The 27235-nt window shown below is 52.0% G+C and overlaps 3 protein-coding genes and 1 pseudogene across 10 annotated transcripts in view; 3 read left to right on the top strand and 1 right to left on the bottom strand.

Moving 5' to 3' along the window:
- Positions 1–27235, top strand: part of LOC307192391 (MHC class I polypeptide-related sequence B-like) — a 203631-nt pseudogene that overhangs the window by 40014 nt on the left and 136382 nt on the right. The window lies entirely within an intron of this gene.
- On the bottom strand, positions 314–4042 carry TCF19 (transcription factor 19). 3 transcript variants are annotated; one of them, XM_079934367.1, is made up of 4 exons: positions 3949–4042; positions 2964–3527; positions 1362–1917; positions 314–1100 (listed from the first exon to the last, which is right to left on the bottom strand). In XM_079934367.1, the coding sequence occupies exons 2-4, from the start codon at positions 3199–3201 to the stop codon at positions 860–862; spliced, it is 1035 nt and encodes a 344-aa protein (XP_079790493.1). In that variant the 5' UTR covers positions 3202–3527; positions 3949–4042; the 3' UTR covers positions 314–859. The 3 variants fall into 3 exon arrangements, with proteins under 3 accessions (XP_079790493.1, XP_079790494.1, XP_079790495.1); XM_079934368.1 differs by having other exon boundaries at positions 314–749; XM_079934369.1 differs by having other exon boundaries at positions 1362–1536.
- CCHCR1 (coiled-coil alpha-helical rod protein 1) lies at positions 4317–18197 on the top strand (the record flags this gene model as incomplete). Of its 5 annotated transcripts, none has more annotated exons than XM_079934125.1 (18): positions 4317–4453; positions 5478–5610; positions 5689–5902; positions 7654–7957; positions 10413–10576; positions 10693–10828; positions 11028–11138; positions 11352–11501; positions 11952–12062; positions 12274–12380; positions 15301–15413; positions 15582–15627; positions 15787–15923; positions 16052–16240; positions 16338–16439; positions 17265–17416; positions 17557–17686; positions 17903–18197. In XM_079934125.1, 17 exons carry the CDS (start codon positions 5595–5597, stop codon positions 18010–18012), a joined length of 2292 nt encoding a protein of 763 aa, XP_079790251.1. In that variant the 3' UTR covers positions 18013–18197. The 5 variants fall into 5 exon arrangements, with proteins under 5 accessions (XP_079790251.1, XP_079790250.1, XP_079790252.1 ...); XM_079934124.1 differs by having other exon boundaries at positions 17515–17686; XM_079934128.1 differs by lacking the exon at positions 4317–4453 and adding an exon at positions 5030–5272 and having other exon boundaries at positions 5544–5610; positions 17515–17686.
- On the top strand, positions 20299–21669 carry PSORS1C2 (psoriasis susceptibility 1 candidate 2; the record flags this gene model as incomplete). Its single annotated transcript, XM_079934129.1, is given in 4 exon segments — positions 20299–20340; positions 20342–20351; positions 20988–21265; positions 21267–21669. Coding segments are annotated over 4 exon segments (462 nt in total). The 3' UTR covers positions 21399–21669.

The raw sequence follows: 27235 nt of genomic DNA, 5'->3' as shown, positions 1-27235 counted from the left end.
ACCAGGGATCGAACCCAGGCCGCCCCGCATTGGGAGCTCGGAGTCTAACCCACTGGACCACCAGGGAAGTCCCGGATCTGTTTTCTTTTAAACTAGAAACTGTAATTACCTGGATTCCTTTTTTCCTGTCTTTCCACCTCCAGCTTACCTCATATATTTGTACCTTTTCAGCGAGCAGGTTTGTATTTCTCTGCCTTGTCTGCTCATCTCCTCCCCTAAGAATCTGAATTAGTTTTCCAGACGTTACCACTCCATTCTCTCAAGAATTGGAAAGCAAGGAGTATCAGACCCACAAAGAGTAAGTACCTTGGAGTATATGAAGTTGCTCATTCTTTATTTGGAAACGGAAGCAAAGCTCTGAAAAGTCAGGTCACAGTCATGGGGATCAGCGGCAGGACTGCCCACAATGTAAGGGAGTTTGGGGCCTGTGCCCTAGGTTTTCCCAGAGATGCCTTAGGCGATGCCATCAAGAACATTTAGAACTTGCTTGTTCAAGTCTGAGGCTTATAACTTCCCAGGCATGACCTCTGCAATTGATGGGTTCTCTTGACCAGACATTCTAGTGTCCATGACAACAAGGACCTACAGCTTGTGACAAGCGGGAATTTCCAGCTCACTGGCAACTTCCTGGAGGCAGCAATATCTTTGGCAGGAAGCCATCTCTTCTGTTACCTTGGCCATGAGGGCCCGCTCCAGGCCTTGAATTGATAATCCATAGGAATGGCCCCTTCCCCTGTAGTTATTCCCTCCTAGAGAGGCAAGGGAAGAAGAGGGCATCTCTTAGGACCCATTGGCACCCCAGTGTCCACCCATGTCCTGGAGGTGCCAGCTCTGTCCTCTGGTGCTTTGGTGGTGGGCCTTAGGTCTGGATGCCTACACGACAGCCTGGGCACTGGAAGTCGGCCTCCCTGGCAGCCTGGATGCTGCAACCAACACAGGCCACATGGAACCAGATGTCACAACCATCACACTGAACCCAGGCTACTGTCTCTTCTTGGGGTAGGCAGCAACAAGGGGCTGCACAGTGCTCCCCGCCCCCAACTGCAGGGGGAGCCCTGGGGTTGCTCACTGGGTGTTTCCGAGGACGCCCACGTCGATTTCTGAAGAAAGTGACACAAAAACCAGGGTCACTGGAAACCTGCAGAAGCCTAGAACTTTCCCCTGGATAACTGCAGAGTGAACCTATATAGATTCACTAGACTAAAGGTGAATCTGGTTAGAAGAACTAACCCAGGTCTTGTCATTCCAACCTCTGTTCCATCTCCCATCCCCATCCCCCAAGCAGAGAGCTACCTCCCAGCCTAGGGCTCTAAAAGAATCCAAAGGCAGTGAAATAACGACACAAAGTTCTCTCCACTTACCCACTGGGTGTCGGTGGGGTTTTCTCTACACGGAGTTTCTTCCTGGGCTCCATAAGGACTGGTGGGGGGCTCTTGGGAGCCTCTCTCTCATCATCCAGTTCCGCCAGCACGCGGTGAGCTGATTTCCTCCGGTTTCTTGGGGGTGGGACAGAAGGGGTTGTCCCCACTTCCCCAGCTGGAGTGGGAACAGGCAGGCTCTGTGGCCCACCCCCACTCCGTGAGAAGGTGAGGGGCTGGGAGTGGAGCTTGCTGAGGCTGCCAATGGAGTTGAGGATCAGCGTGGCTTTGGGGGCAGGGGAGAGGGTGCTGAGGGGGCGCTGTGGAGCCCCCTGGGAGGGCAGCATGGGCCGGAAACCAACCCCGGTTCCCTCTTCTCCCCTAGACCGTGGGGTAGTAATGGCAGCAAAATCTTGAGGTTTGACTCGGACTTGCTGAAACAAGTAGAACTCTGAGGGGCTGGTTTCTGGGGGCCCTTCAGGGCCAAAGGTCAGAAGGTCACCATCACTCAACTCCAGCCTGTGACCCCTTGGGAGTCGGACATTATTGACCAAAGTCCCTGTTGATTGTGGGGCACCAGACAAATACAGAGAACGACAAAAACAAATGACAGGTCAGAAGTGGAGAAATCTGGTCCTGTCTGGTTTTCTGGGGAACATGAGGAAGAACATGACACCTGTCATCAAATTCTCACATTCTAAATCTCTCAGCAGGTGACATCAGATATGAAACTCCTTGTGAGTTGGGAATGAGTTTATTTTTCTTATGCCCTCTCCCAGGGCACATGGAGGGAATGAACTCCTTCCCTCAATTCACTGAGGTCCAATTCTCAGAGATGCCCACTTTCACTCAGTTCCAACTTAGTACTAATCAGCATAGCTCAGATTGGGTTCAAATCCAAGCTCCACCACTTACCAGCCATGTGACCCTGGACAAGTTAGCTTCTTTATGCCTCATTTTCCTTGTCTGTAAAGTGGGGTATTTGTGCTCACCTACATTTAATGCCCTTAAAATGTTCTTGTCTCATAATAGTAAGCACTAAATGAATGTTGGCCACTATATCCAATCCCCACAGCACTCCTCAAAAACGGGCCTTACAAAGATTTACATTCTACCTAAGAGGAAACTAAGATCTAAAAAGGTGAAGTGACAGGCCTGAGTGATACTGCCAGGTGCCAGTAGCAGCACTGAGATGCGAACCCAGGCCTTCTGAGGCTGACTTAACTGCCTCCAAGTCAGGGAGTAAGACACATGTCCAGATCATTAAGACATAATTCAACATATTACTGCCCTAAGCCAAGGACAAGGTGCCTAAACAAATCTGGAAACTTAGTCAAGTCTGAGCTTGTCCCCCAGTGGCCCCAGAACAACCCCACTGGTACTGCAGGCCCTGGATCTACCTCCCAGCCCCTCTAAGAGCTAAACAGGGTCAGCCCCACAATATCTGACACTGCACATTTCTGGTGGGAAGACGGGTCTGGATGACAACCATCCATCCAAACTGATGGCGAGTTTGGGAGGCAGGCAGAGTCCCTGTGGAGACTCGGTCATTCCAGCCCAGAACTGCAACTGCCCAGGCATAAGGCTGCTCTGCTCACTCCTCACCTTGGCTGCTATGGTTCTCCAGGCTGACCCTCCAGTCGTCACCCCGGCGTTCAGCGTGCAGCTCCGCATGGACTCCAGAGATGAAGCCGGGCTCCTGCTGGGGCCGCAGGGCCACATCACAGAGATCGGCCCTGCAGCCCAAGCGGTAGGTGCAGCCAGCCCCACTTGGGGGGTGGAAGGTGTAGAGATCGCCACCCTTGCCGCCCCCTATGCGCAGCAGCTGGAAGCAAGGCAGCATGGGCGGTGCCCCCTCCAAACCACCTCTTCCACTTTAGGAATCCATCACCTTTCCCACTCACTGGGCCATGCACATCTGGCCTAAGTTCACTTTCCGTCTGATGCAAACTTGAGCTGTCCTCTGTGCAATTTCAACTTTGAGCACACTCCCTGAGTAGGGCAAATTCAGAGTGCAAGGAGCCTAGGACGCGATGCAAAATTGTCTGTCAGCAGCTTTGCAACTGAAAAATTTGGTGAAGGTCCCAGTGTAGTGCAAAAATGAAGGTGTCTTGTGGTACGAAGCTGAATCGAATCCTCAGGCTGCTAAGTATTCCAGGAGCCTTCGATCTGTGCAAGGCAACAATACGTTAGGCAGCTTCTAGGGAAATTCGAACTGTAGGTGTGGGGGTGAGGGTAGGGACTGCTTCTGTATGATATTAACTTGTCACCTCTGTAATTTGGAGAAGAGAAGCTTCTTCCTGTAAAACCTGCTGATCCAAATAGAGTAACCCACCTGCTAGCCCACGCCTCACTCTTCTGGCCAATCCCTCACTCAAAACTAGTTGGCTTGAACCCCAGTGGGAAGTGTATCCACTGTCACCCCTCAAAAGGCAGTGCAAATGGGTCTCTAACGTTCTCCAGTAAAGTGGATCTAAACCCTTGCTTACCGACTTCTCCGGTGGGATAAAAACAGAAGAAAGGGCTCCCGGGATGATGCAAGGCAAACCCAGCCTTTTCCCTCCCCGCCCCAGCCCAGGTTCGTATCTACCGCGCGGTGCAGTCTCGGAATGGTCCCCTCTCCAGGCAGTGCCAGCTCGGCCGGGGTTGGTGCTCCTGCGGCTGTTTGACAGCGAGGAAACCAGGGCCAGGAGGGGCGCGGCCTCCGCGCGCGGGCAGCGCCGACCCCGCCTTCGGAATTCCCGGGTCCGAACCTCCCGCCGAGCGAGCCCGCCCCCCTTGCCGTTTCTTATTGGCCATTTCGTTTGCCCTCCTCCTTTCCATTGGGCGACGAGCTGGGAGGGTCCCCGATCTCCCGCCTTCCGCTTTTTCTGATTAGTTCACAAGTTTTCCCGGGTTCCCGGAGTTGGGCGGAGCTGCCAGGGCTCGGAGGTGCCCCCAACGCCTTAATTGGGCCAGGCTTTAGACACTACTGCGCCTGCGTGCACCTCTTCTCCTCCTTCCGGGGTGGTAGCCTTGTAGGTTTTAGAGCGTCCCGCCAACCTGCCCGCTTTGCGCAGGCGCTGTCAGGGGTCGAGGCCGCGCCCGGGAGCTAGGTATAGGGGGTGTGGCCAAAGGGCTGGTGGGGGGGGTCTCTCGCGCCGGGTAAGGGGCCTTCGGGAAGAGTCGGTTGGGGGCGGGAAGGGGCTGAGAGGGGGTACGGGGGTGGGTTCAGGGATCCATAGGGTGGAGGGGTGCAAGGGCAGGGCAAAGGAACAAATGAGGTGGTCCGAACAGCCTTAGAGCTCAGCGTCCAGCAGGGCGAAGACTCACATCTGGGGGAGAGGAGGAAGGGAGAGCAGGCTATTGGGAGATGAGAGAGTGAGGGGCCAGAATAATTTCTTCAGGATGAAAGCAAATTAGGTTGTAGGGAGGGATAGGAATCCCAGATTGGGGGAAAAATAGATGAATTCGGGTGGCAGGGTGGGGAGATCTTAAAGACCCCTCTCTCTGCTCTAGGACTCTGGAGAGGTGGGTGGGCGACAGGGATGGAAGCTGAGGAGGCAATAGAGAGAAACTGAGAGGAAGGTTGCTGGAAGGGTTTGGATGCGACGTCAGGAAGCCGGCTTTTCTGCCAAGGGGTCTAGGCCGCCTGGATTCCCCGGGGGTCCTGGGTAGGCGTCCTGCCCTACATGTGGCCACATTCATCAGGGGCCAGGCATTGGGCCAGCGCTTTGATAGGGAAGGACCCAGGAGTCATGGCTTGGTGGTGTCTGGATGGGCTTCCCCAAGGCCTTGGTGAGCCATGGAGAGAACTCTGGAGATTGGGCTCACAGCCTCTGTACTGCATACGTCCTTTCTCACCTCCATCCAGGGAAGGCAGAGACTGTAGAAACTTAAGGAGGACGGTAAAGGCACTGCCCAGAATTCTAAAAGTATGAGTAAAACCAAAGCCTCTCTCAGCCTGTCTCAGTACATTCTCTCCATCTCATGGCTGTTGCCACAGTCCTATCGGGAACCAGATTGAGACAAGCAAGTGCTCTTCGGGTATTTCCTACTTCTTTTGGGAAGTAGGATAAGAGGAGCTAAGAGTCAGATGGACCTGGCTGTTATTTAAGGATTATGACTTTGTTATTGTAGGGGCTCTCTCTTTGGAAGGTGGCCTGAAAATTGAATTGGAGTGTCCTTGTTTCTCCTATTGTCCAGGGGAGCATAGATGGCTGGACACAGACTCTAGAGACTTCAAATAATGTGGAAATGTTTCGACCTTCAGGTCAGTGGGACCTGGCAAGGGGGCTGGTGATTATGTCTCCCTGGGAAACTGACCATCTTTGTCCTTATGATTCTTCAGGTTCCACTGGGCTGATTCCCCCATCCCACTTCCAAGTTCGGCCCTTTCCAACTCTGCCAAGAATGGCTCCCAGATGGGTCTCAGACATTCCCCTGGTTCAGCCCCCAGCCCATCAAGATGTCTTGGAGAGGCGGCCAGATAACCAGAGACCTCAAGTGACCATGTGGGGACAGGAAGTTTCTGGCAAAGGGCAGGAGCCAGGGTGGAGAGGCAGGTACAGATCTAATGTTGCTGTTTTCTTGGGCTTGCTTGCCAGTGGCGCTTCTTCCCTGAAATAGATTCCTTACCCTATTTCAGCCCTTAGTTCCATAATTTATTCATTTTTATATAAGCAGTTGTTGTTGCCTACAATGCATAAATAATAGCGTGTGCTAGATGCTAGGGACAAGGATAACAAAAATAAATAAGAGAGATCCTGATATCAAGGAATTTTATTTTATTTTTGATAATTTTTTTTAACGAATTTATCTATTTATTTATTTTGTTTTTGACTGTGTTGGCCTTTGTTGTTGTGCACAGGCTTTCTCTAGTTGCAGTGAATGGGGGCTACTCTTTGTCACGGTGTGTGGGCTTCTCATTGCAGTGGCTTCTCTTGCGGAGCACGGGCTGTAGGTGCGCGGGCTCAGTAGTTGTGGCTCGTGGGCTCTAGAGCGCAGGCACAGTAGTTGTGGCACATGGGCTTAGTTGCTCCGCGGCATGTGGGATCTTCCTGGAGCAGGGCTCGAACCCGTGTCCCCTGCCTTAGCAGGCGGATTCTTAACCACTGCGCCACTAGGGAAGCCCCTATCAAAGAATTTTAAATCCTAAAGGAAGAGATAGGTTGACCCACGGCTGATTGTATTAAGTGTAGTATAAGGCAGGCTGAAGTACGGGCTGGGAGTACAGACCGTGTGCTGTGGTAGTATAGATTCATTCTGACGGAGCTGACCATGCCGTCTGTCAATTTGTTGTCTGTGAAAGTTCTTATTCTTGTTGTTTCATGTGTGTCTTTTCCAAATGTACTGGAACATCATCCTGCCATTTTGTTCTTGAGTGGATAGCATGTGAGTCTGCCTTGGACCCCATCAAGGGGAAAGGAGCATAATGACGAAAGGGGAGCATTGGAGTGAGTGTCAGGAGACAGAGACTCTTTGTGACTAATTTGGCTACCAGCTAGGGGTCCTTTGGCCAGTCACCTCATTTCTCTAGGCTACAGATCTCTGCCACTTAAAAAAGGTGTTGGGGAATTCCCTGGCGGTCCAGTGGTTAGGACTCTGCCTTCACTGCCAAGGGCACAGGTTCAGCCCCTGGTCAGGGAGCTAAGATCCTGCAAGCTGCATGGTGCGGCCAAAAGAAATTAAAATTAAGAAAAAGAAAATGCTGTGGTTCTGGGCCTCAGTGAGGGAGCTGTGTCAAGAGCCATGTTGTAAGCTGGTTTCAACTTTGTGTGGCGCCAGTAGACTGTGCTCTCCAGCGGTTGGGACTATGTAATTTATCGAGGTACTGCACTCTCAGACTTCTCATGTGGTGTACCTAACACTCGGTAAACGATTTTAACTAGTGCCTGGACTCACCATATTGATACTCGTTGCCATGACCTCTCTTTCCACCTCCATCCAACTTTTCCTTGCCCTTAAATCCGAATTCAGAAATCTCTGAGTGTCCTTCCAGCTTCTCCAGTTCAGAACATGTGGCCTAACGACGTGCACGTCTGATGTTGAACACATCTGCCTGTATATTGTCCTCGAGAGAGGTCATGTTCCATGAACTCAGCCTTTAGGTCCTGTGGGCCCAGATATGCTTAGTAGGACTGTTGTCAATGATGATGGTGACGGAAGTGCAGAGATCCCCATGGCCCAGCTTCATCCCCTGCCATCTCCCCATATGGGAGCAGAGGGATCCTCTGCTCCTCCTGTCTCCATTTATGCCTTGGCCACCCTCCCAGCACCAGAGACAGGTCTCACCTGTGCTAACCTGTCTTTGAAGGTCCGTGGAGCTGGCGGGGTCGCAGGCCCTGAGCCAGCAGGCTGAGCTGATCTCTCGGCAGCTGCGAGAGCTGCGGCGGCTCGAGGAGGAGGTCCGGGTGCTGCGGGAGACCTCGCTGCAGCAGAAGATGAGGTTGGAGGCCCAGGCCATGGAGCTGGAGGCACTGGCACGGGCAGAGAAGGCTGGCCGCGCTGAGGCCGAGGGCCTGCGTGCTGCCCTGGCTGGGGCCGAGGTTGTCCGGAAGAACCTGGAAGAAGGGAGCCAGCGGGAGCTGGAGGACGTTCGGAGGCTGCACCAAGAGCAGGTGAATGTGGGCCTGGTAAGGGTTCAGCTGCACAGTGGTGAGCTGGGCAGGAGCTCCCCAGCAAAGAGCAGGCATTGCAGAAAAGGGTGATGGATGTTTGCTGAAGGTGAAAGAAACAGGTGACCTGGAAAGAGGGAGAACTTGGATGTGTTGGTCTTATTCAGATTGCCCTTTTCCGCCAGGACTCAGGAGACCTCCCACCACTTGAAGCCCTCTTCCTCTTCCAGTAGGAAGTAGTTTGTCTTTCTACTTTACTCCAGGTACCCAGTTCATCTGGGAACACTGTGGGAGGGAGAGTGAGGGAGGTGGGAGTGGGGTCCTAAGGTGGACTGGGAAGGGGCGATTATGCAGTCAGCAAGCATTTATCCGTGCTTACTCTTTGCCATCCCTGAGACAAGAGCCTGGACACTGGGGTGAGCAAATCAGACAACTGTCTGCCCTTGTGGGTGGAGCTGACAGCCTAGTGGGGGATACACACATTCAATGCGTAATTTAATTCTAATTAATTAATTGCAATTGGGAAAAGAGCCATGAAGGAGAAGGACAAAGGAGCCCTGACTGGTCTGGGGGTTTGGGAAGGCCACCTTAACCAGTCGACGTGTTAGGAAATGAAACCATAAAGATATTGGAAGAAAATATGGGTGAATTCCTTTATAACCTGGGAATGGGGAAACCTTTCTACCTATGAATCAAAATCCAGAGCCATTAAAGAAAAGATTGATATATTGACTTTATAATACCAAACTTAGGAATGACAAAATAAAAGTAAAATTAAAGGGTGATAAACTATAGAAGAATATTTCCAGGTCATATCACAAGAAAAAGCTAATATCCCTACTATATAACGTGTGCCTAGAAATCAAGAAGAGAAAGACAGCAGTCCAGGCAGAAAATGGACAGAGGAGATCATTCAAAGAAAAATATAAAGAGCCTTTAGTTTCATGAAAGATGCTTAATGATAAGAAGTTGACATTTGTGTTAAATAGGAATTGGCGGTGCCGCAGTGGTTGGGAGTCCGTCTGCCAGTGCAGGGGACATGGGTTCGAGCCCTGGTCTGGGAGGATCCCACATGCCGCGGAGCAGCTGGGCCCATGCGCCACAGCTACTGAGCCTTCGCTCTGGAGCCCACGAGCCACAACTGCTGAGGCCCATGTGCCTAGAGTCCATGCTCTGCAGTGGGAGGGGCCACCGCAATGAGAGGCCCGTGTGCGGTGGCGAGGAGTGGCCCCCGCTGGCCGCAGCTGGAGGGGACCCGTACACGGCAACGAAGACCCAATACAGCTATAAATAAATAAATAGGTGTTGGCTGGTGGGCAGGCATGTGGGGAGGTGTTGGGGGCTGGTGTGACACTTGGCTGCAAGTAGATGTGAACGGGAGGAGGCCAGAGGGGCCTGAGTGCAGGCGATGAGAGGGGCTCTGGGTGTTGGGGTGGAGTGTGAGGCCTTGGGCCTGTTCAACTTTATACTTTACCTCAAGAGCAATGGGTAACCGCTGAAAGGTTTTAACAGGGAAATGACATGATCAGATTTATATTTTATATGTAAAAGGACCAGTTTTGTGATTCGTGTTCAAAAAGCTCACAGTGACTATGGTATAGAGATAGGGCTAGAGGCGGGCAGACCGGAAGTGAGGGCAGCCACTTCCCCTCCTTCACCAGCCGAACCGTGACTCTTTCAGCGTATCTGACACCCTTAACCACTGTTGGTGGTGCTGTGAGAAAAGGACAAGCTCCCTGCCTTCCTAGGGCTTCCTTCTGGATGGGGGGAAGCAGACAGTAAGCACGTGCAGAAGCAGGATCATTTCATAATGATAAGAAGTGCAGGAAGGGCACGAACAGGTGATAGGACAGCACAGGTGCTGGGTAAGGATTAGCGGTCTGGGGAGGCCTTCCCCACGAGGCGGCATCACTGAGATCTGAGGAGCTGGGGGAAGCCAAGCCTCCAGGTAGACTCTGAGGTGGGAAAGAGCAGACTTGTTTGGGGGACGGTGGGAGAGCACTGTGGCTGGAGCAGAGTGGGCAGTGGGAGAAACAGGACAGAGCTCAGAGAAGCAGGCAGAGGCCAAGACACGACAGGTTTCACAGGCCCAGGGAGGAAGCCGGTCTGAACGCTGTGGTAAGCCACTGGAGGCTTCTAAGACCGGTCAGGAGATGGTTGCCATTGTCCAGGCCAGAGGTGAGGGTGGGTTGCCTCAGGTCGGTGGCACTGGATGTGGAGAGAAGTGACAATGTTTTGGTGGGAGACCTGACAGGAGCTGCTGGTGGGTTGGAGGGTGGTGGGGAGTGAGGCACCAAGGATGGTCTCCGTTTTGCTGTGCACAGTTGGGCGATTTCTTGGGTGCTTGTCCAAGGTCACAGAAAGTGGGAGTGAAGGGCAGGGCCAAAGCAGAGGGCGGATTTGGAAGGTCCAGGTGTGGGCGAGCTGGCCCCTGCTGAGCCCTCCCTTCTCTCCACAGCTCTCCTCCCTGACACAGGCTCACCGGGAGGCTCTTTCCAGTTTGACTAGCAAAGCTGGGGGCCTGGAGAAGTCTCTGAGTAGTCTGGAAACCAGGAGGTCAGGAGAAGCCGAAGAGCTGGCTGCGGCCCAGAGGGAGGCCGAGCTGCTGCGGAAGCAGCTGAGGTGAGTGGGCGGGTGGGCGACCGAAGGGCAGTTGGTCTGGCATTCGGTGGGTTGGTGGGTGGGCTGGGTCTCCAGGGTGCCCCCCGATGGCTACCCTGTTCCCACCCCAACCCTAGCAAGACCCAAGAGGATTTGGAGGCTCAGGTGACCTTGGTTGAGAACCTAAGGAGGTACGTGGGGGAGCAGGTCCCTCCCGAGGTCCACAGTCAGATGTGGGAATCAGAGCGACAGGAGCTTCTAGAAACCGTGCAGGTGAGAGAGTGCTGGGCATGGGGTGGGACGTGAGGGCTCAGGTCCTGGGCGAGGGGGCCCTGGAGAAGAGCACAGTCCCCGGGAGAGAAGGCAGTGCTGTCAAGGGGCACACGGACTGGCCGCCGCCCGAGGGCCACTGGGAGACCTGGCAAGAGGTAGCTGTCCTCTCTCTCTCTCTCTCCCCCGACCCCGCCCGAAGCACCTGCGGGAGGACCGGGCCGGCCTGCACACCACCACGGAGCTGCTGCAGGTGCGCGTGCAGAGCCTCACGCACATCCTCTGCATGCAGGAGGAGGAGCTGGCCCGGAGGGTAGGCCCCTGGCCCAGGCCCCTCACCCCCGGGTGCCCCCTGTGCATGGGAGGGGTTGGGGTGCCGCTCCTAGAACCTGCCCGCGTCTTTCTTCCCCTGAACGCCTCTTCTTGCTCTGGCTCCTGATGCCTGGGCAGGACAGAAGAAGTAAAACCCACCTCCTTCCTCTGCACCCCCAGGAGCCCACACTGTCCCCACTTCCTCCACCCTCAGGTTCAGCCTTCAGACTGCCTGGAGCCCGAGTTCACCAAGAAGCGCCAGTCCCTACTGAAGCGCTGGCGGGAGAAGGTGTTTTCCCTCATGGTGCAGCTGAAGGCCCAGGAGCTGGAGCACAGAGACCGTGTGGGGCAGCTGAAGGGACAGGTCGCCTGGCACCCTCCTTCTCCCCATGCTCTCCCCCAGCTCTCTGCTCCTTACAGGAGGGGTGGCATTTATTCACCAAATACTTGGGTGGTTCCCACATGCTGGCAGCACAGCCCTGAGCAAAGGCTGACAAGGACCTGCTCTCATGAGGCTTACATTTGGTGAGGTGGGCCGGCCTCCCCCAGAAGGTGACAGTGTCCAAGGATGGGTGGGTGCCACGGGCAGAGGCTGGCCACGGGTCCTGGTGGGTTGGTCACAGGGTAGTTCCTTAAGGTGTGGGCACGGGGAACATGCTTCTGGAAGGAAACCTGGACCCAGACTCCATTCTTAGGAACCCGGGCTTACTGTCTCCATGTGTGGCCTTCTTTCAGAGACCCCTGCCCCTGCCCCTTCCTTCCCAGCGCCTCCCCTACAGCTTTGGCTCTAGACCTGCCTCCTCTCCTCCCCCAGGTGGCCGAGCTCCAGGAAGGAGTCAAAACCCAGTGCCAGGAACAGGCCATCCTGCAGCGCTCCCTGCAGGACAAAGCTGCAGAGGTGGAGGTAGAGCGGATGGGTGCCAAGGTCAGTGTCTGAGACGGGCAGAGGCTGAGGGAGGGCAGGGAAACCCCAGGGAGGGGGACACTTTTGTTTTGGCTGTACCACGTGGCATGCGGGATCTTAATTCCCCAAACCAGGGATCAGACCTGTGCCCCCTGCAGTGGAAGCGAGCAGTCTTAACCACTGGACCGCCAGGGAAGTCCTCTGGGGACCATCTTTACCATATCCTTCCTAGGCCCTGCAGACGGAGCTGAGCCGCACTCAGGAGGCCCGGCGCCGGGAGCAGCAGCAGACAGCCACAGCAGAAGAGCAGCTGAAGCTTGTGGCGAACGCTGTCAGCAGGTATCTGGGCTGCAGGGTGGGTGGAGTAGCATTTCTGCTTGGACAGCTTCCTGGGCATCTTGGAGTTTAAGAGCCTCAGGCAAGAGGGGCTAGAAAGCTGGCCGTGTGGAGGATGCAGGGCTGGAGGTATGTAGCCCTGTAAAATCTTTGTGTTTGTTTTTTCCTGGGGCAACCCCCCTCCATATTCACAGCAGGGTCACTTGTTATGACTCCCACCCACTGCGTGTTTGGCTGGAGATGAGGTATTACTAACTTCCTCTTGCAGTTAGTAACGGCTTGAGCTAAATAGAGCACCTAGGAGGGTCTCCACCTTCAGAACTGTTCGAGGATGGGGAATGTGGACACTTGATCTTTCTTTCTTCCCTCCTTTCTCTCTTTCTTTCTCTCTTTCTCTCTTTCTTTCTCTCTTTCTCTCTTTCTTTCTCTCTTTCTTTCTTTCTTTCTTTCTCTCTTTCTCTCTTTCTCTCTCCCTCCCTCCCTCCCTCCCTCCCTCTCTCTCTCTTTCTTTGTTTCAAATTTTGCAGGCATGCCCTGTTGAGTTGAAAAAAATTTAATCTATCTCTTTTAAAGCTGCACACCCACAGGTATACCTCTTTTTATTGTACTTTGCTTTATTAACTTCACAGATGCTGCTACAAATCGAAGGTTTGTGGCAACTCTGTGTCGAGCAAGTCTATTGGTGCCATTTTTTTCCCAACAGCATTGTTTTAAAATTAATGCTATTTTAAAATGTTTAGTTGTTTTTTCAGACGTAATGCTATTGCACACTTAATGGACTACAGTATAGCATAAACGTAACTTTTATATGCACTGGGAACCCAGAAAATTCGTGTGACTCTGCTTTATTGCAGTTTCCTTCCCCCCCCTTTATTTATTTATTTGTTTATTTTTTTAACATCTTTTTTGGAGTATAATTGCTTTACAATGGTGTGTTAGTTTCTGCTATATAACACAGTGAATCAGCTATACATATACATATATCCCCATATCTCTTCCCTCTTGCGTCTCCCTCCCACCCTTCCTATCCCACCCCTCTAGGTGGTCACAAAGCACGAAGCTTATCTCCCTGTGCTATGCGGCTGCTTCCCACTAGCTATCTATTTTACATTTGGTAGTATATATAAGTCCTTGCCACTCTCTCACTTCATCCCAGCTTACCCTTCCCCCTCCCTGCCAGTTTCCTTTTTAATCAATTGCAAGCCTGTCTCTCATACCAACTTCCTAGGTGTTTCCTTCACAGCTGTTGTTAGATAACCTTTAGAAAGACCTCTAAGGAGAAGCACAGGTTTCTTTGCACAGGTAACAATCCCTCCTCGGCTTTGAACATGGGGACACGGAGGCGGTCTGAGGAGAGCTCTCAGCACAGCGCCTGGCTTACTGTCTGCATTCTGTAAATGTTCACTTTTACCATGAGGCTCTTGTAGATGGAACACACAACAGTTTTGGCTTAGAAAAATTGTGATGCAGGGTGGGTCCTTGCCTACCATCCCTTTCTGTTGGATTTGTACCTTGAGGACTAATTTAACCAAAAAAAAAAATTTTTCATGAAAAATTTCAAGCGTGCATGGCATTAGAGAGACTAGTTATGATGAACTACTGCCCAGATTCAATCCATTGCATGTGCCTCCTACCTCCAGGAAGACAGAAAGATACAGCGTGGACAGGGTTTTACTTTGATACCAGGACTTTACTGAAATGGTCCTTGCTAATGATTTATTGCCAAAAAGTCCACGTGGCCTAAAACAACCCAAGCTCGGATTGTTGCCAGGTTTGTTAGTCTCTTGGTGGCTTGGAGATCCTGTCAGGAAAAGGCTTTCATAAGAGCCACAGTAGGTGTTGGAAGCACCCGCTCAAACAGTTTTCAGATAAAAGTGATCTCTGCTGTGCTGCTAGGGATACAGCCCTCGGCCTTTGGCGTCCGCTTGTTTTCCCCCTCGGTGCTGCATAGGCCCTCCTCCCAGGGGACCCGTTTAGACTTCTCAACTTCCATGAGCCACGTGGATCCTGCTTTGGGCACAGCCAGCTGATAAAGCATGTGGACCCGGCCTTTGTTGGTATCAGGGACTTGTCAGAGAGGATAACTTTGATCTCTGATACCTAATAGTGATCAAAAGGCAGACCGTGAGAAATAAGCTTAGCACATTGCTTGAAAAGATGTACAGTCATTTAATGCCTTCTTGGGGCAAACTGATGGAAGCTATGGGCTTTGTTCCATAGCAGAATGCACATAAGTTCATACACCCCAAACGTGGCACATGGCGGCAGGAGACTCCCCAAACCTGGAGACGCACCTGGAGGCCGGAGCTGCAAAAGCCTAAATCAGCGAGAGATAAGCCTGCTTTAGGGCACTTGTTTTAGCCCCCATAGAATCAATGTTACTGAACCCTTTACTTTGTGATGGCATCTGAGTCCAGGTAAGGTGTGACCCCATGAACCTGATTATTGTTTTTACCGTAGGGTTGTTTTTAAAGACACTGATTGCAAGGACGCAAATGAGAAGCTTATGTAGGTTTTGGGACCAGAAATAGCTGCGCCTTTTTTTTTTTTTTTTTTTGTCTGGGCCACACAGCATGCGGGATCTTAGTTCCCCGACCAGGGATCAAACCCACACCCCCCGCAGTGGAAGTATGGAGACTTAACCACTGGACCTCCAGGGAAGTCCCTAGCTGTGCTTTTTTTTATGAGCAACTGCATCATTTTTATTTGACAATCACTAAGGGGCTTAAGCTCTCAGTTTTCTTTCACGACTGGCAGGGCACAGAGTTGGGGCCCCTACTTGTGGCTTCAGCTTCTCTTGCCCTTGCTCTGATTTCCCCTTCCCTGCTTTCCCCGCATACATAGCAGTACAGGATAGAGGGGATCAAGTCCTTTTGGAAATAAGTTGGGGTTGAAGGGTCATGACTTTGTGTGTCTTCTCCAGCTTTGAGACCTGGCTCCAGGGCGCTGTGGCGGAGGTGACGCGGGCCGCAGCCCGGCTGCCCGGCCTCAGCAGCCGAGTCAGCTATGCCGTCCGCAAGGTCCACACCATTCGGGGTGGGTAGGGCAACTTCCAGATGCGTCCTGCCCTTCCCGCTGCCCCACCAGCTCTCTCATCCTACACCCACCCTCCTGCCTCCTCCTTACCAGTCCAGGCATCTCCTGTTTTCCCTCTTCTCCTCCACAAACTCACCTCTCTGTTGCTCTCTGCCTTTTCTTCCCCAGGCCTGATGGCTCGAAAACTGGCCCTTGCTCAGCTGCGCCAGGAGAGGTGAAGTTTGGGCCACTTTGAGGTGGATCAGGGGCAGGAGTGGGGCTTTAAGGTGTTGGTTGCTGGGACCCAGAAAAGCGAGGATGGAGGAAGGATGGGGGCTTAGGGGTCAGGCAGCTGGGTGATTCCCCCCATCTCTGTTTCTCTTCCCTGTCTCAGCTGCCCCCGACCCCCACCGGCCACGGATATGAGCCTGGAGTTGGAGCAGCTGCGGGAGGAACGGAACCGTCTGGACACGGAACTGCAGCTGAGCGCCCACATCATCCAGCAGGAGGTGGGCCGGGCCCGGGAGCAAGGTACACCTGGTCCTCAAGTCACCGAGCTTGAGCCGGGGCCAAAGTCTGAGTCTGGGGGATGAAGAGGGAGAGGGAAGAGCTGGGGTCTAGGGTACGGAGAAGCCTGAGCGGGCACCACGTCTTCCCAGGGGAGGCGGAGCGGCAGAAGCTGAGCGAAGTGGCCCAGCAGCTGGAACAGGAGCTGCAGCGCACCCAGGAGTCCCTGGCCAGTTTGGGGCTGCAGCTGGAGGCGGCTCGCCAGGGCCAGCAGGAGAGCACGGCGGAGGCTGCCAGTCTCCGGCAGGAGCTGACCCAGCAGCAGGAGGTCTACGGGCAAGGTGTGCAGGAGGGGGCGTGGGCAGACCCGTGGTGGGGGCGGGGGTGGGAACCATGAACCAAGGCTCGCCTGACACCCCACGTGCACCTCCACCCCAGCGCTGCAGGAGAAGGTGGCCGAAGTGGAGACTCGACTGTGGGAACAGCTCTCAGAATCAGAAAGGAGACTGAATGAGGCTCGCAGGGAACACACCAAGGCCGGTGAGATTGGCTGGGGTGGACGTGGCTTTTCAGGAAGAAGGAAGTGTTGAGGCATGAGGTTATTTTAAAAACTTTATTTTTAAAGCTTTTTTGAAGTGTGCGAGTCATGAAGTTATCAAGGAAGATGAATTCTCAGGTGGTAAACACCCCTATATAGCCAGCTCAAGCAAGAGCACTTGACCAGCCCTGGATCCCCTGCAGCCCCTCCCAGTCACCCCCCTCTGCAAAGGCAGTCTGACATCTCATAGCAACGATTACCCCCAACTTTTTATTGGGAAACATTTCAGACACCTGGCCAAGTTAAAAGAATCAGGTAATGGACGCTCAAATGCCTTCTCTGGTTAGAGGCAGCGGTTCCTAACCTTTGGTCCCATTTCCTATCTATCTGTATATACACACATATTGATATATAAACATGTGGGGGGGAATTATTGAAAGTAGGTTGCACACATCCTGACTGTTCAGCTGCATCTCCCACAAATAGGATATTTTCCTATGTAACCTCAATACCATTGTCACACTTTAAGAAAATGAACATGAATTGCACAAAATCTGATATCCAGTCCCTATTCAGATTCCCCCTGCAGGACTCTGGGAAGCGTCAGTGATGGGGGAGGTACTTTGGGTTCACAGATTCATAGGCTCCTAGAGCATCAGACTCCCCTCTGTACGGAAGACTGAAAGCCACAAAGTGTCAGTGGCTCACCCGAGGCACAGAGCTGGGACCCAGTGTTCCTGCCCATCCTTCCAGGCTTGTTTTCACGGTGCCTCATGGCCTCTAGGCTGCCCAACACCCGTCCCCTCTGTGGCCTGGCTTTCCCGTAGTGGTCTCCCTGCGCCAGATCCAGCGCAAAGCCACCCGGGAAAAGGAGCGGAACCAGGAGCTGCGGCGCCTGCAGGATGAGGCCCGAAAGGAGGAGGGACAGCGGCTGACCCAGCGCCTGAAGGAGCTGGAGAGAGACAAGAACCTCATGCTGGTAGGAGGCCGAGGAGGGGCTCTTCTCAGGGAGCAGAGCTGTGGAAAGGGGAGGGGACTCTGCCCGGGCTTGGTGGCGTTTAACCCTCTCCTTCCCAGGCCACCTTGCAGCAAGAGGGTCTCCTCTCCCGTTACAAGCAGCAGCGACTGTTGGCAGTTCTTCCTTCCCCGTCGGATAAGGGGTTACCTGTGGAGTCCAGCCTCAGGCCCTCAGAGTCTTCAGCGCCTGCGCCTCCAGCGCCGGCCCTATGCACCAAGGAGTCCATCAAAGGTAAGGGACAGATGGCGGGGGACTTCAGGCATCTCTCCTCCAGGCACTCTGCAATGCATGAGCCTTGTTCTCTGTGACCCCTGGAGGCCCACAGCCTCTCTTGTTCACGCCCGCCTTGGACCAGGAGCCTTCTCCCTCATAACCCTCACATCCTGCGGCGTGACTGTGACAGCCTTCTCTTGTCCACCTCCTGTCCCTTGGGGTCTTCTTTCCCAGGATCCCTTTCTGTCCTGCTCGATGACTTGCAGGGCCTGAGTGAGGCCATTTCCAAAGAGGAAGCTATTTGTGAAGGAGACATCCAGACCTCTTCTTCTGTCTGCCTCTGAGCAGCTGCGAGGACCGAAGGGATGAGGATGGAGGAGGAGTGGGTTGGGGAGGGCATCCAGCCCAGCTCCCTTCCCATCCAGCTGCCCTCGGGGACAGCTGCCAAGATGTTGTGAATTCTCCCGTGGCTCAATAAAGATGACTGCAGTAGGAGCCATTGTTTGGACAGTTCTCTCTGGGAATATAAGGAAATTTTCTCCCTGCAGCCTCTCTTGTCCGAGAAATATGAGAAGTGGTCTCCCACACAGCTCTTTCTCTAGACGATTCCGTTTTCGAAACCCCTTTCCTAGGCTGCCCAGGAAGTTTTTGGAGAAGCTCCAGGTTTCTTTTTATTCTCAACTTTTGTTTTAAAACTACCTCTGGAAGGTGATCAGTGCCAGGAATGAAGCAGATAAAACATTCACATGTTCGACAGGAATCACAGATCCAGGCAGCATCCTGCCCCGGGGGCCACTGTGGTGGACTTGACGGGCGGGTTCCTGCTCCCGTGGCACTTACAGTCCGGTGGGAGAGACAGACGATGGGCAAGTACTTACATGAACAAATGAGCCGTTTCAAACAATGATAAGTGCTACGAATATGAAGAGAAGAAAGAAATGACAGTGATGTGGTAGAAACTGGCTGTGTGGGGAGGGGCGGCATTAGATGGGGGGGACAGGCAAGGCCTCTCTCCGGAGGGATGTGGTGCTGAGGCCGGGGTGAGGTGAGGCGCAGGCTGTGCAGCCCCCTGGGAGGAGCATGAGGGCGGCCACAGGCTGGGCAGGCGGGAGGCTGGAGGGAGCCCGAGGGAGGATGCTGCAGGGAGAGGCCAGGCCTGGTGGAGCTTGGATTTTACTCTAGAAAGTCCTTAGAGTACTTTTAAAACTGGGGACAGCCACACGATTTGACTTACATTTTTTTTTTTTTTTTTTTTTTTTTGCGGTACGCGGGCCTCTCACCGCTGGGGCCCCTCCCACTGCGGAGCACAGGCTCTGGACGCGCAGGCTCAGCGGCCCTGGCTCACGGGCCCAGCCTCTCCGTGGCATGTGGGATCTTCCCGGACCAGGGCACGAACCCGTGTCCCCCGAATTGGCAGGCGGACTCTCAACCACTGCGCCATCAGGGAAGCCCTTGACTTACATTTTTAAGAGATCTGTTGGCTGGCTGTGGAGGATGGGTTTGGGGTGTGGCCACGGGATGAGGAGAGAGAGGAATGAAGTCCTCAAAAGTGAGCCACGAGGGACAGTGGTGTCCCTTACTGCGGGGGAGCAGACCCGGTGGGGGACAACCCGGGGAGGAAGTGAGTTTGGACACGTTACTTCTGAGAGGCTCATGAGACGTCCAGGCAGAGGAGTCCTTGCTGAGGAAAAGTTCTAGGGGGATCTCTGAACGACTCAGACCAGACAGACTGACAACTGAAGGAGGAGGGGAGAGAAGGGGTGGGCACAGAGTTCACACCAAGGACACGGAGAGGGGCTCAAGGGGCAGTGAGGAGGATTCCAGAGGGAGGAGAAAGAGGCTGAGATGCCAGGGGGAGCTGAGGCAACTTCTTCCCGAGCCTCTGGGTGTGACTGATGGAAGCAGCCCTGGGGTCGGAGAAGGAATCAGGATGTCCTCGTACTGTCCCCTTCACCTGCAGTCACCCCAGGTGGCTCCTGGATGAAATTCTCAGATGTCGCTGCTTGGGAGGCCCCCTTCACGCCTGGAGAAGGCATATGCTGGGAAGTGGAAGTTCCAGGAAGGGCTGAGCCCCAAGGAGAGGGTTCACACTGGGATGGGTGGGGGAGGCTTGGTGTACTAGCTGAGACCGTTCTAGCTGTGTCCCAGCTGTTCAAGGGAACACCCCCTGTCCTCCCCCCAATTGCCCACCCCCTGCCCGGCATCCTGCCTCCTAGCCCCTGTAATTACACTGCTTCCCCACGCGTGGTTTGCTCCCATTCCTTGGCTTCCAATGACCTTGAGGGACTAGAGGTAGAAGTCCCTGTTATTAGGGGTTGCTGCAGGGTGTGTATGAAGGAGGACATGAAAACAATGGTGGGGTGACCAAGGTCTGGGTCATCGATAAAGCCTGGGTGGCTGGGTCCTGAGCTGGGGGACTAAAGTGAGGGACACCACCAGAGGTTACACATTAGCCACGGCCTTCCAGATGGGTTTGACCAGTTAGGTTCGGATGTGATTCCTTGTGTGACTGGGCCGGTCCCTCCCCAGAGATTGGCCTCCTCTTCCCCCTCCTCCCCTATAAAGCCTCTTGGGGTCCCCAAGCACCCAGACTCAGCCGACCCCTGACTGGGGGCCAGGAGACAGGCAAGATGCTCAACTGGAAGCTCCTGGGGATCCTGGTCCTTTGCCTGTTTTGCCGGAGGTGAGCTGGGAATAGAGGCCCGGAGTGTGATTTGGGGTGATGGGGGACGGTGAAGATGAGGCAAGGGTGAGCTGGGTGCATAGGGATAGGGAGATCCTGGGAACTCACATGAGGGGAAGAGTTAAGGCGATGGAGGTGGTGCGGGAAGGTGCGTTTTAGCGCAGAATAAATGTTTTGCTGGTTTGGGTGTAGCTGCATGTGGCGATTTAGGTCAGCATTCAGGTGTGGGGCGAGTGTTCATCAGAGCTGAGGTCCGTGTTAAGGGTGTGGAGGTCATCGTAGAGATGGGGTCTGGGTGCCACGCGGTGCCAGGGTGTAGACAGCTTTGGGACTGCAGACACATATAGCGGCCCTGCCAGTGGGGTGTCCCAACCAGGGTTGGATGGAGCTTATGTGGGGGGAGCAGGGGATCCTGTCAGTTTAAAGTTGGTCCAGTCAGTAGTTCAGGACGGCGTTTCATGTCATTTTAAGATCACTTTGGTATTTTGTGAATGTGTGAGAGTTACTTTTGAGTTTTGTTTGTGGGATCAGCTCAGGCTGTGGTCCATCGCAGAGAGGTGATGCTCCCTGGGTCTGTAGCTACGGGGAGAGGGGGGATCCTCACAACCTCTTATCTTTCTCCTTCCTCCTCTACAGGCATCTCAGGCAGCGGAGACCATCCATCTCCCTCATCCACAGAGCCCTCAGAGGAGGGCCCCCCAACATTGCCTCAGGGCCCCCCAATCCCTGGTGACCCCTGGCCAGGGGTACCCCCTCTCTTTGAGGACCTTCCACCTCCAGCCCCCAGTCGTCCCTGGAGAGACCTGCCTGAACCTGGAGTCTGGCCTCCTGTACCCCCTAGAACTGATCCCCCTCAACCTCCCCGGCCTGATGACCCCTGGCCAGCAGGACCCCAGCCTCCAGAAAACCCCTGGCCCACCTGCCTCTAAGGTGGGCCACGGATCTCAGGAGGAGCCAGATCTTGACCCACCCCAGGAGGAGTACAGACAATGGATCCCCCAGAGGCATCCTGGGCCTCTGCCCTCAAGCCCATCTCTACCCTTCTGATTTCCCTTGAATTCTCCCCAATTTAGCCTAACTCCTTAATTCCTTTCCTCATTCCTTCTGTTTTATTCTGAACCCGGAAGGTGTTGTTCTCAATATTTTCTGTCCCCTCTTGAGATCGGTATTTAGCCCCCTCCTCCCCCTTCTTTTTCCTCTGACAGCCAAAGTGAACACCCCTACCTCACCTGTAGTCCTCTCCCCTCCCACCGCCTCTTCCCCACCCCGGGGACTCTCCGGGCAGGGCTGGCAGCACTGTGTTCTCTGCTGCTACCTGGTGGCCGCCAGCTGGGAACTACCAGGAGACCATGGTGCTTCCATGAAATGGAAAAACAAAAAACCATGTTTTCTAATTTTGACTCGAGGCTGCGTCTTTGCCAATGAGCAGGACTTTGAACATTCAGATGCCCTCGTAACAGCCATGGACCTACAGAGATCTGGAAGTCATCTGAGTTCCTGTCTTGCCCATATGCGTAGGGATGTGGAACTCAGCCAGTGGAGGGTTGGAAATGCAACTCTCAGAGTTACAAGGACATTCAGACCCACATTTCTCCCATTCTGGGATCCCTGTTTTGGAGACCGAGAAACCAAGTTAAGTCTCTCTTTAATAGCTTATGGTTTGCATACCTCTGGCTGAACATGAAAACTCTCCCAGGGGGACGTGGGCAGGACTAAGTGGTAAGGGGATCAATTTCCAGAAGCATATGTGTCCCTTCCTAAAATGAATCTGCCTGAGAACTGTGTTCTCCTTTTCCACATGCCTCCATTAACAAGTGACCCTTCTCTCACTAGACAGAGGAAGGCCGAGCTCTCTCGCCCACCCTGAACTGAACCTGGGTGCTCTTCCTGGAGCTACCAAATGAAGTCAATGGAAAATAAAAATCAGCCCTTTCCATCTCATGAAGAGATGAATTTTTAGTAGAAGTTTACTTTTCTGTTTAATCATTGTCAATATTTGTAGTTTTGATCAGTTGCATCTTTTAATAATTGTAATTATAAACCCAGGGCAGAATAATGGTTTTTAAAATAGTCTTATGGTCACAGGAAATAAATTCCAATTTATTGATATGCACATATTTTTGTTATAGAGATATACAATAAAAGACTTTCCAAAAAGACACTAAAATACAAAAAAGGTGATACAATGCAAACAATATTTCATTAGGACCAAACTCTATAGGGAAAATGAAATGGAAAAAGGAACCAAAAAGAAAAATAAATGAGGTAAATTTGCTGACTGGCTAATGGACTTGTTCACTTATTAAAAGGGTGTTAATGAACATGAAAGGGCTATGGTGTTATATTCCATCCGCTACATTTAAAAGAGTGATGTGACTTTCTAAATATATAAGTATTTACAATTTCCCGGAAAATGTACCCTTTGCAGTATTTAAACTGAAGATTAAAAATGTTGTTGACTTTAAAATGTGTAAGGGGTACATAGTTTCCCCAAATTCTTTAAGGGTGTATTTGAGCAGGAAAGTTGGAAGGGCAGGAGCCCAGAGATCCCAATGGCCCGATGTCAATCAAGTGGCTGGCCTGGGTGGGGTTGAAGAGGGCCTAAAAGAAATGACGGTTCCCTGACCTTAAAATCCACCACTTTAGGACCCAGTTTGCTTACATGGTTAACTCCCATCAAAACCTATATGTGACCGGTTTGAAAAAAAAAAAACGAAATAAAACAAACAAAAAGCCCCCTAAGTTTAGAGTTTGGAAATAATCTTAGAACAGGTGCGAATTGTAGGTGTGAGTCTGTAATTTAATAGGCCTCAAAGTGGACTAGATTCACTCATTCATTCAATCATTATCTCATTCCCTCAATATGTCCTGCAATGTCAGGTGCCACGGGGGAATATAACGAATAAAAATATACAGTTCCCATTCTCAGGAAGCTTAAAATTAGGCCGGGGGAGCCCTTCCTGGTCCCACTTCCCCACTCCCTTTCCCTCCTCCCCACCCTTATAACTTTTTAATAAATCCCTTTTACTTGAATTTTTGTCTCAGGATCTGCTTCTGGAACATCCAACCTAAGACACAACGAACGGTTTGCTATAAACCCTCGCAGCTGCTTTTTACTGCGCATGTGCAATAGGGGTACTGTTGCCCAAGGCACAGAGATTAAGCTCTCACTTAATTTGCACAATAACCCTATTGTTATCACCATTTCTCAGAGGAGAGAAACAAAGGCCTGGAGAGGTACAGTGACTCATGCAAGGTCATACGGAGAAAAATGGCAAAACTGGGATCTGAACTGAGGCCTGTCCTGATTTTAATTACATTATCCCATCTCTTTATTCATCTGTGTAAATCTGACACGGAATACAGTGCCTGGGCCTCATGGACACTGAATATGTTGTATTGGGGTTCTCCACACAAACAAAACCAATAGAATATACGTGGAGATTTATTACACGAATTGGCTGAGAATGTCCACGATCTGCCGTCTGCAAACTGGAGAATCAGGAAAACCTGTGGAGCAATTTAATCCCAGTCCGAAGGCCTGAGAACCATGGGAGCTGATGGTTTTAAGTCCCAGTATGAGTGCAAAGGCCCAAGAATCAGAGGGCTGATGGGGTAAATCCCAGTCTGAGTCCAAAGACCAAGAGCCAGGAGTGCCGATGTCCAAGGGCAGGAGAAGATGGGTGTCCCAGCTCAAACAGAGAGCAGATTTGCCCTTCCTCCACCTTTTTGTTCCGTTCAGCCCTCACAGATTGGATGGTGCCCACCCACATTGATGAGGGCGATCTTAACACCGTCTACCGATTCAAATGCTAATCTCTTCCAGAAACACCCTCACAGGCACACCTGAATGTAAGGTTTCACCAGGTCTCTGGGCATTCTTTAGCCCAGTCAAATTGACACATAAAATTAACCGTCACATACATGTTTTATGAATGGCTGAATTCATTAATGAATGGTGAGTTTGGGCAACAGAGAGTAGATCAAAATGTTTAGAGTGAAGGAGATATCTATATATCTATATAAATATATATAAATGTATAAGTATATAAATATGTAAATTTTGGGCCTCATCATGATGCTTGTGGGATCTCAGTTCCTCAACCAGGGATTGAACCCAGGCTGTGGCAGTGAAAACCCGGAATCCTAACCACTAGGCCATCAGGGAACTCCCGGAGTGAAGAGTTTATAGCTTGGAGAAGAAAGAAATGTTGTGGAACAAGTAGGTTGGGGGGAATTAGAGAAGGTCTTGGTGCCTGGCTCAGGAGCTCATATCTAAAAGTCTTTCTCCTTGGATAGAACTGTGTTCTTTGTGGGGAGGCACACATAACCTGTCTGGTGTACTGTGGCAGGGAGGTATGGGATAGAAGGGAAGAAGGAAGTCTGGATTCCTCAAACTGGCCCTCCCTCAGCAACTTCTCAAGCCAGTGCAATGGCGTTTGTTGGGAATGGAAAGAGAAAAACATTCTTAAAGGAGAGAGAAAGTGAGGGAAAGAACTGAGTCCCTGATGTAACCCAGGAAAGGATCGCAGGCTCTTTGCATCATTTCCACATTATGTTGGTTTCCATGTCTTTCTCCCTTTGTAAAGTATGAGCTTCTTGAGGGCAGGGATTGTGCCTTGTCTGTCTTTGTACGCCTTACTTCTCTCCTAGTACTTGGCCCACAAGGTGTTCAATAAAGCAAATTATTAACCCCATTTTACAGATGAGGAAACTACTGTTGACAGAGGTAACTCACCTTCCAAGACAACACAAGTGCCAAAGTCAAAACTGGTTGTAAGTTCCAAACCAACTCTTCCAAGTTTGACACAACAGGTAGATGAGTGGGAGAGGGAAGGGAAAGCAAGAAGTAATTGGAGGGCTTCCCTGGTGGCGCAGTGGTTGAGAGTCCGCCTGCCGATGCAGGGGACACGGGTTCGTGCCCTGGTCCGGGAAGATCCCACATGCCGCGGAGCGGCTGGGCCCGTGAGCCATGGCCACCGAGCCTGCGCTCTGCAACGGGAGAGGCCACAACAGTGAGAGGCCCGTGTACCGCAAAAAAAAAAAAAAGTAGTTGGAGATTTTGATACCAATTAATAAGCAACAGATATTGGTACCTAAAAATGCTGTGTTTATTAGCTGGGAGGAGGCTGAGTGGGACTGGATGGTATGGAATATTAACACAGGGGATCCCACTGTGCCAGCTTATCCATTTAGATTAGACGATGCTGATTCTTCCCCATCTGCCTTGACTGACCTCACCTACGAGTGACTGCGGTGGGGACACTATTGCATTTTATGTCAACATGGAGTCATACAATTAAATAATAGAATAGGATCTCTAATAGATTTAGAGAACAATGGCTCAGTACCTTGGACATGGCCGGTAGTCAATAAATGCTTAGCCAATAAGAGAAGAGAACCTTGAACTGGTATCTTGTATAATCTAATTATAGAAGCTGAGTTACCTTGAGAAAGCGTTGGGCACAGCCCTCAGCCTTTGGGCAGACGAATAATGTCTTTGGACTAGACAGAAGACTTGGTTATCTGCTCTCCTTTGAAGATCTCTAGGCAGGGAAACTCCAAACGACTCATTTGTTTATCTATTTACCCATATAATGGTCATTTATTGAGCATCTACTGTGTGGGGTGCCAGGTGCTGGTGACAATCTCAGGGAGAAGTTTCAGTCCTCCCTGCCCTCGAGGAGCTCTGTGTCTAGAGGGGAAACAAATATGTATTAATAAATCATGACAATAAAATGTGATAAAAGTTAAATTAGGGAGGGGCACACCCGTGCTAACTCCTCTGCCAATTTCATGTTTCAAACTCATCTGACCAAAGACTTGCTTTGGTATAAACTTAAGCTCTCTTACTGTACATTTTCTCCCTCTAATCTTTAACTAACTGCCCACCAGGTGTCTAGCACTGGCTCAAATAACTTGTCGAATTAAACCAAACCTCTCTCCGAAGGTTTTTCCCGCTGATACCCTTCTCTTTTGCAGCATAATCTCAACTGTGATGGGGACAGACAGGATGGTGTAGTGGTGAAGGCATCGGATTGTGACCCAATTCGTTGTTCCTACTCTGCCATCTGATCTCTGCGTGGCCCTGGGATGTGAATTTAGGGGATTTCCTTAATAATCTCTAAATTCCCACGCAAGGTTGACAGCCTCCGTTCTTCGTCTGTGATGTTCCACGACGTACCACCAGAGGGCAGCATAGAGACTCCTCCAAGGCGTTTCCCTCCAGAGTCCTCCTTGTCGTGCCGCTAACATCATCGCTCGCCCGGCCTCCGTCAGGTCCCACTAATGCCGGCTTAGTCGCCAAGGTGACTCCTCTAAGGTGAGTCAGGCACATGAGGTAAAATGAGGCAGGCGCTGGGGCCCTCAGGAAAATTCAGGCCAGGCTGCTTGACCAAGTGGTCCATTATCTATTCTTTCTCTCATTATTAACTGAGTTCCCTCCATGAGCCACGCAGCGCTAAAGCTGTGGAAACAGCGGTGAGTCAGAAAGGAGGGCCCCACCCTCCCGAGGCTTACCTTCTCGTGGGGGAAGTGAACAACACGCAGATGCATACAGGTTGTATGTAATACGCTATCCCGTCCTGATAAGAGCTATGAAGAAAAAGAAGGCAAGAGGAAGGACATAGCGAATGATATGGCCCGTGAGTGTGCGGCTGGAGGGCTACAATTTCAAATAGGAAAGTCAGAGAGGGCTTCTGAGAAGATGGCAGGTCACAAGGACTGAAAGAAATGAGAGACTGAGCCAGGTCATGCAACGATCCAGGGAGAAGAGGAAAAGCTAGCTATGTGTAGCCTACAGCATCAGGATGCCAGGTAAAGCCCCCAGCTACTGGTAGCGGGCATCATCTTAACGCCCGGAACTTGTGTCTGCAGCTCCAAAG

This window comes from Stenella coeruleoalba (assembly GCF_951394435.1).
Source record: "Stenella coeruleoalba genome assembly, chromosome: 10".
NCBI lineage: Eukaryota > Metazoa > Chordata > Mammalia > Artiodactyla > Delphinidae > Stenella > Stenella coeruleoalba.
The sequence above is the reverse complement of the archived record's forward strand: the minus strand, read 5'-3'. Positions and strand labels throughout refer to the sequence as shown.

Excerpts from the sequence above, each read along its gene's own strand:
- TCF19 (XM_079934367.1), bottom strand. The coding sequence starts at position 3,201 with ATGCTGCCTTGCTTCCAGCTGCTGCGCATAGGGGGCGGCAAGGGTGGC. Across the intron at positions 1,918-2,963 it reads GGAGAACCATAGCAGCCAAG|GGACTTTGGTCAATAATGTC; the intron begins GTGAGGAGTGAG and ends CACAATCAACAG. Across the intron at positions 1,101-1,361 it reads ACCCCACCGACACCCAGTGG|AAATCGACGTGGGCGTCCTC; the intron begins GTAAGTGGAGAG and ends CACTTTCTTCAG.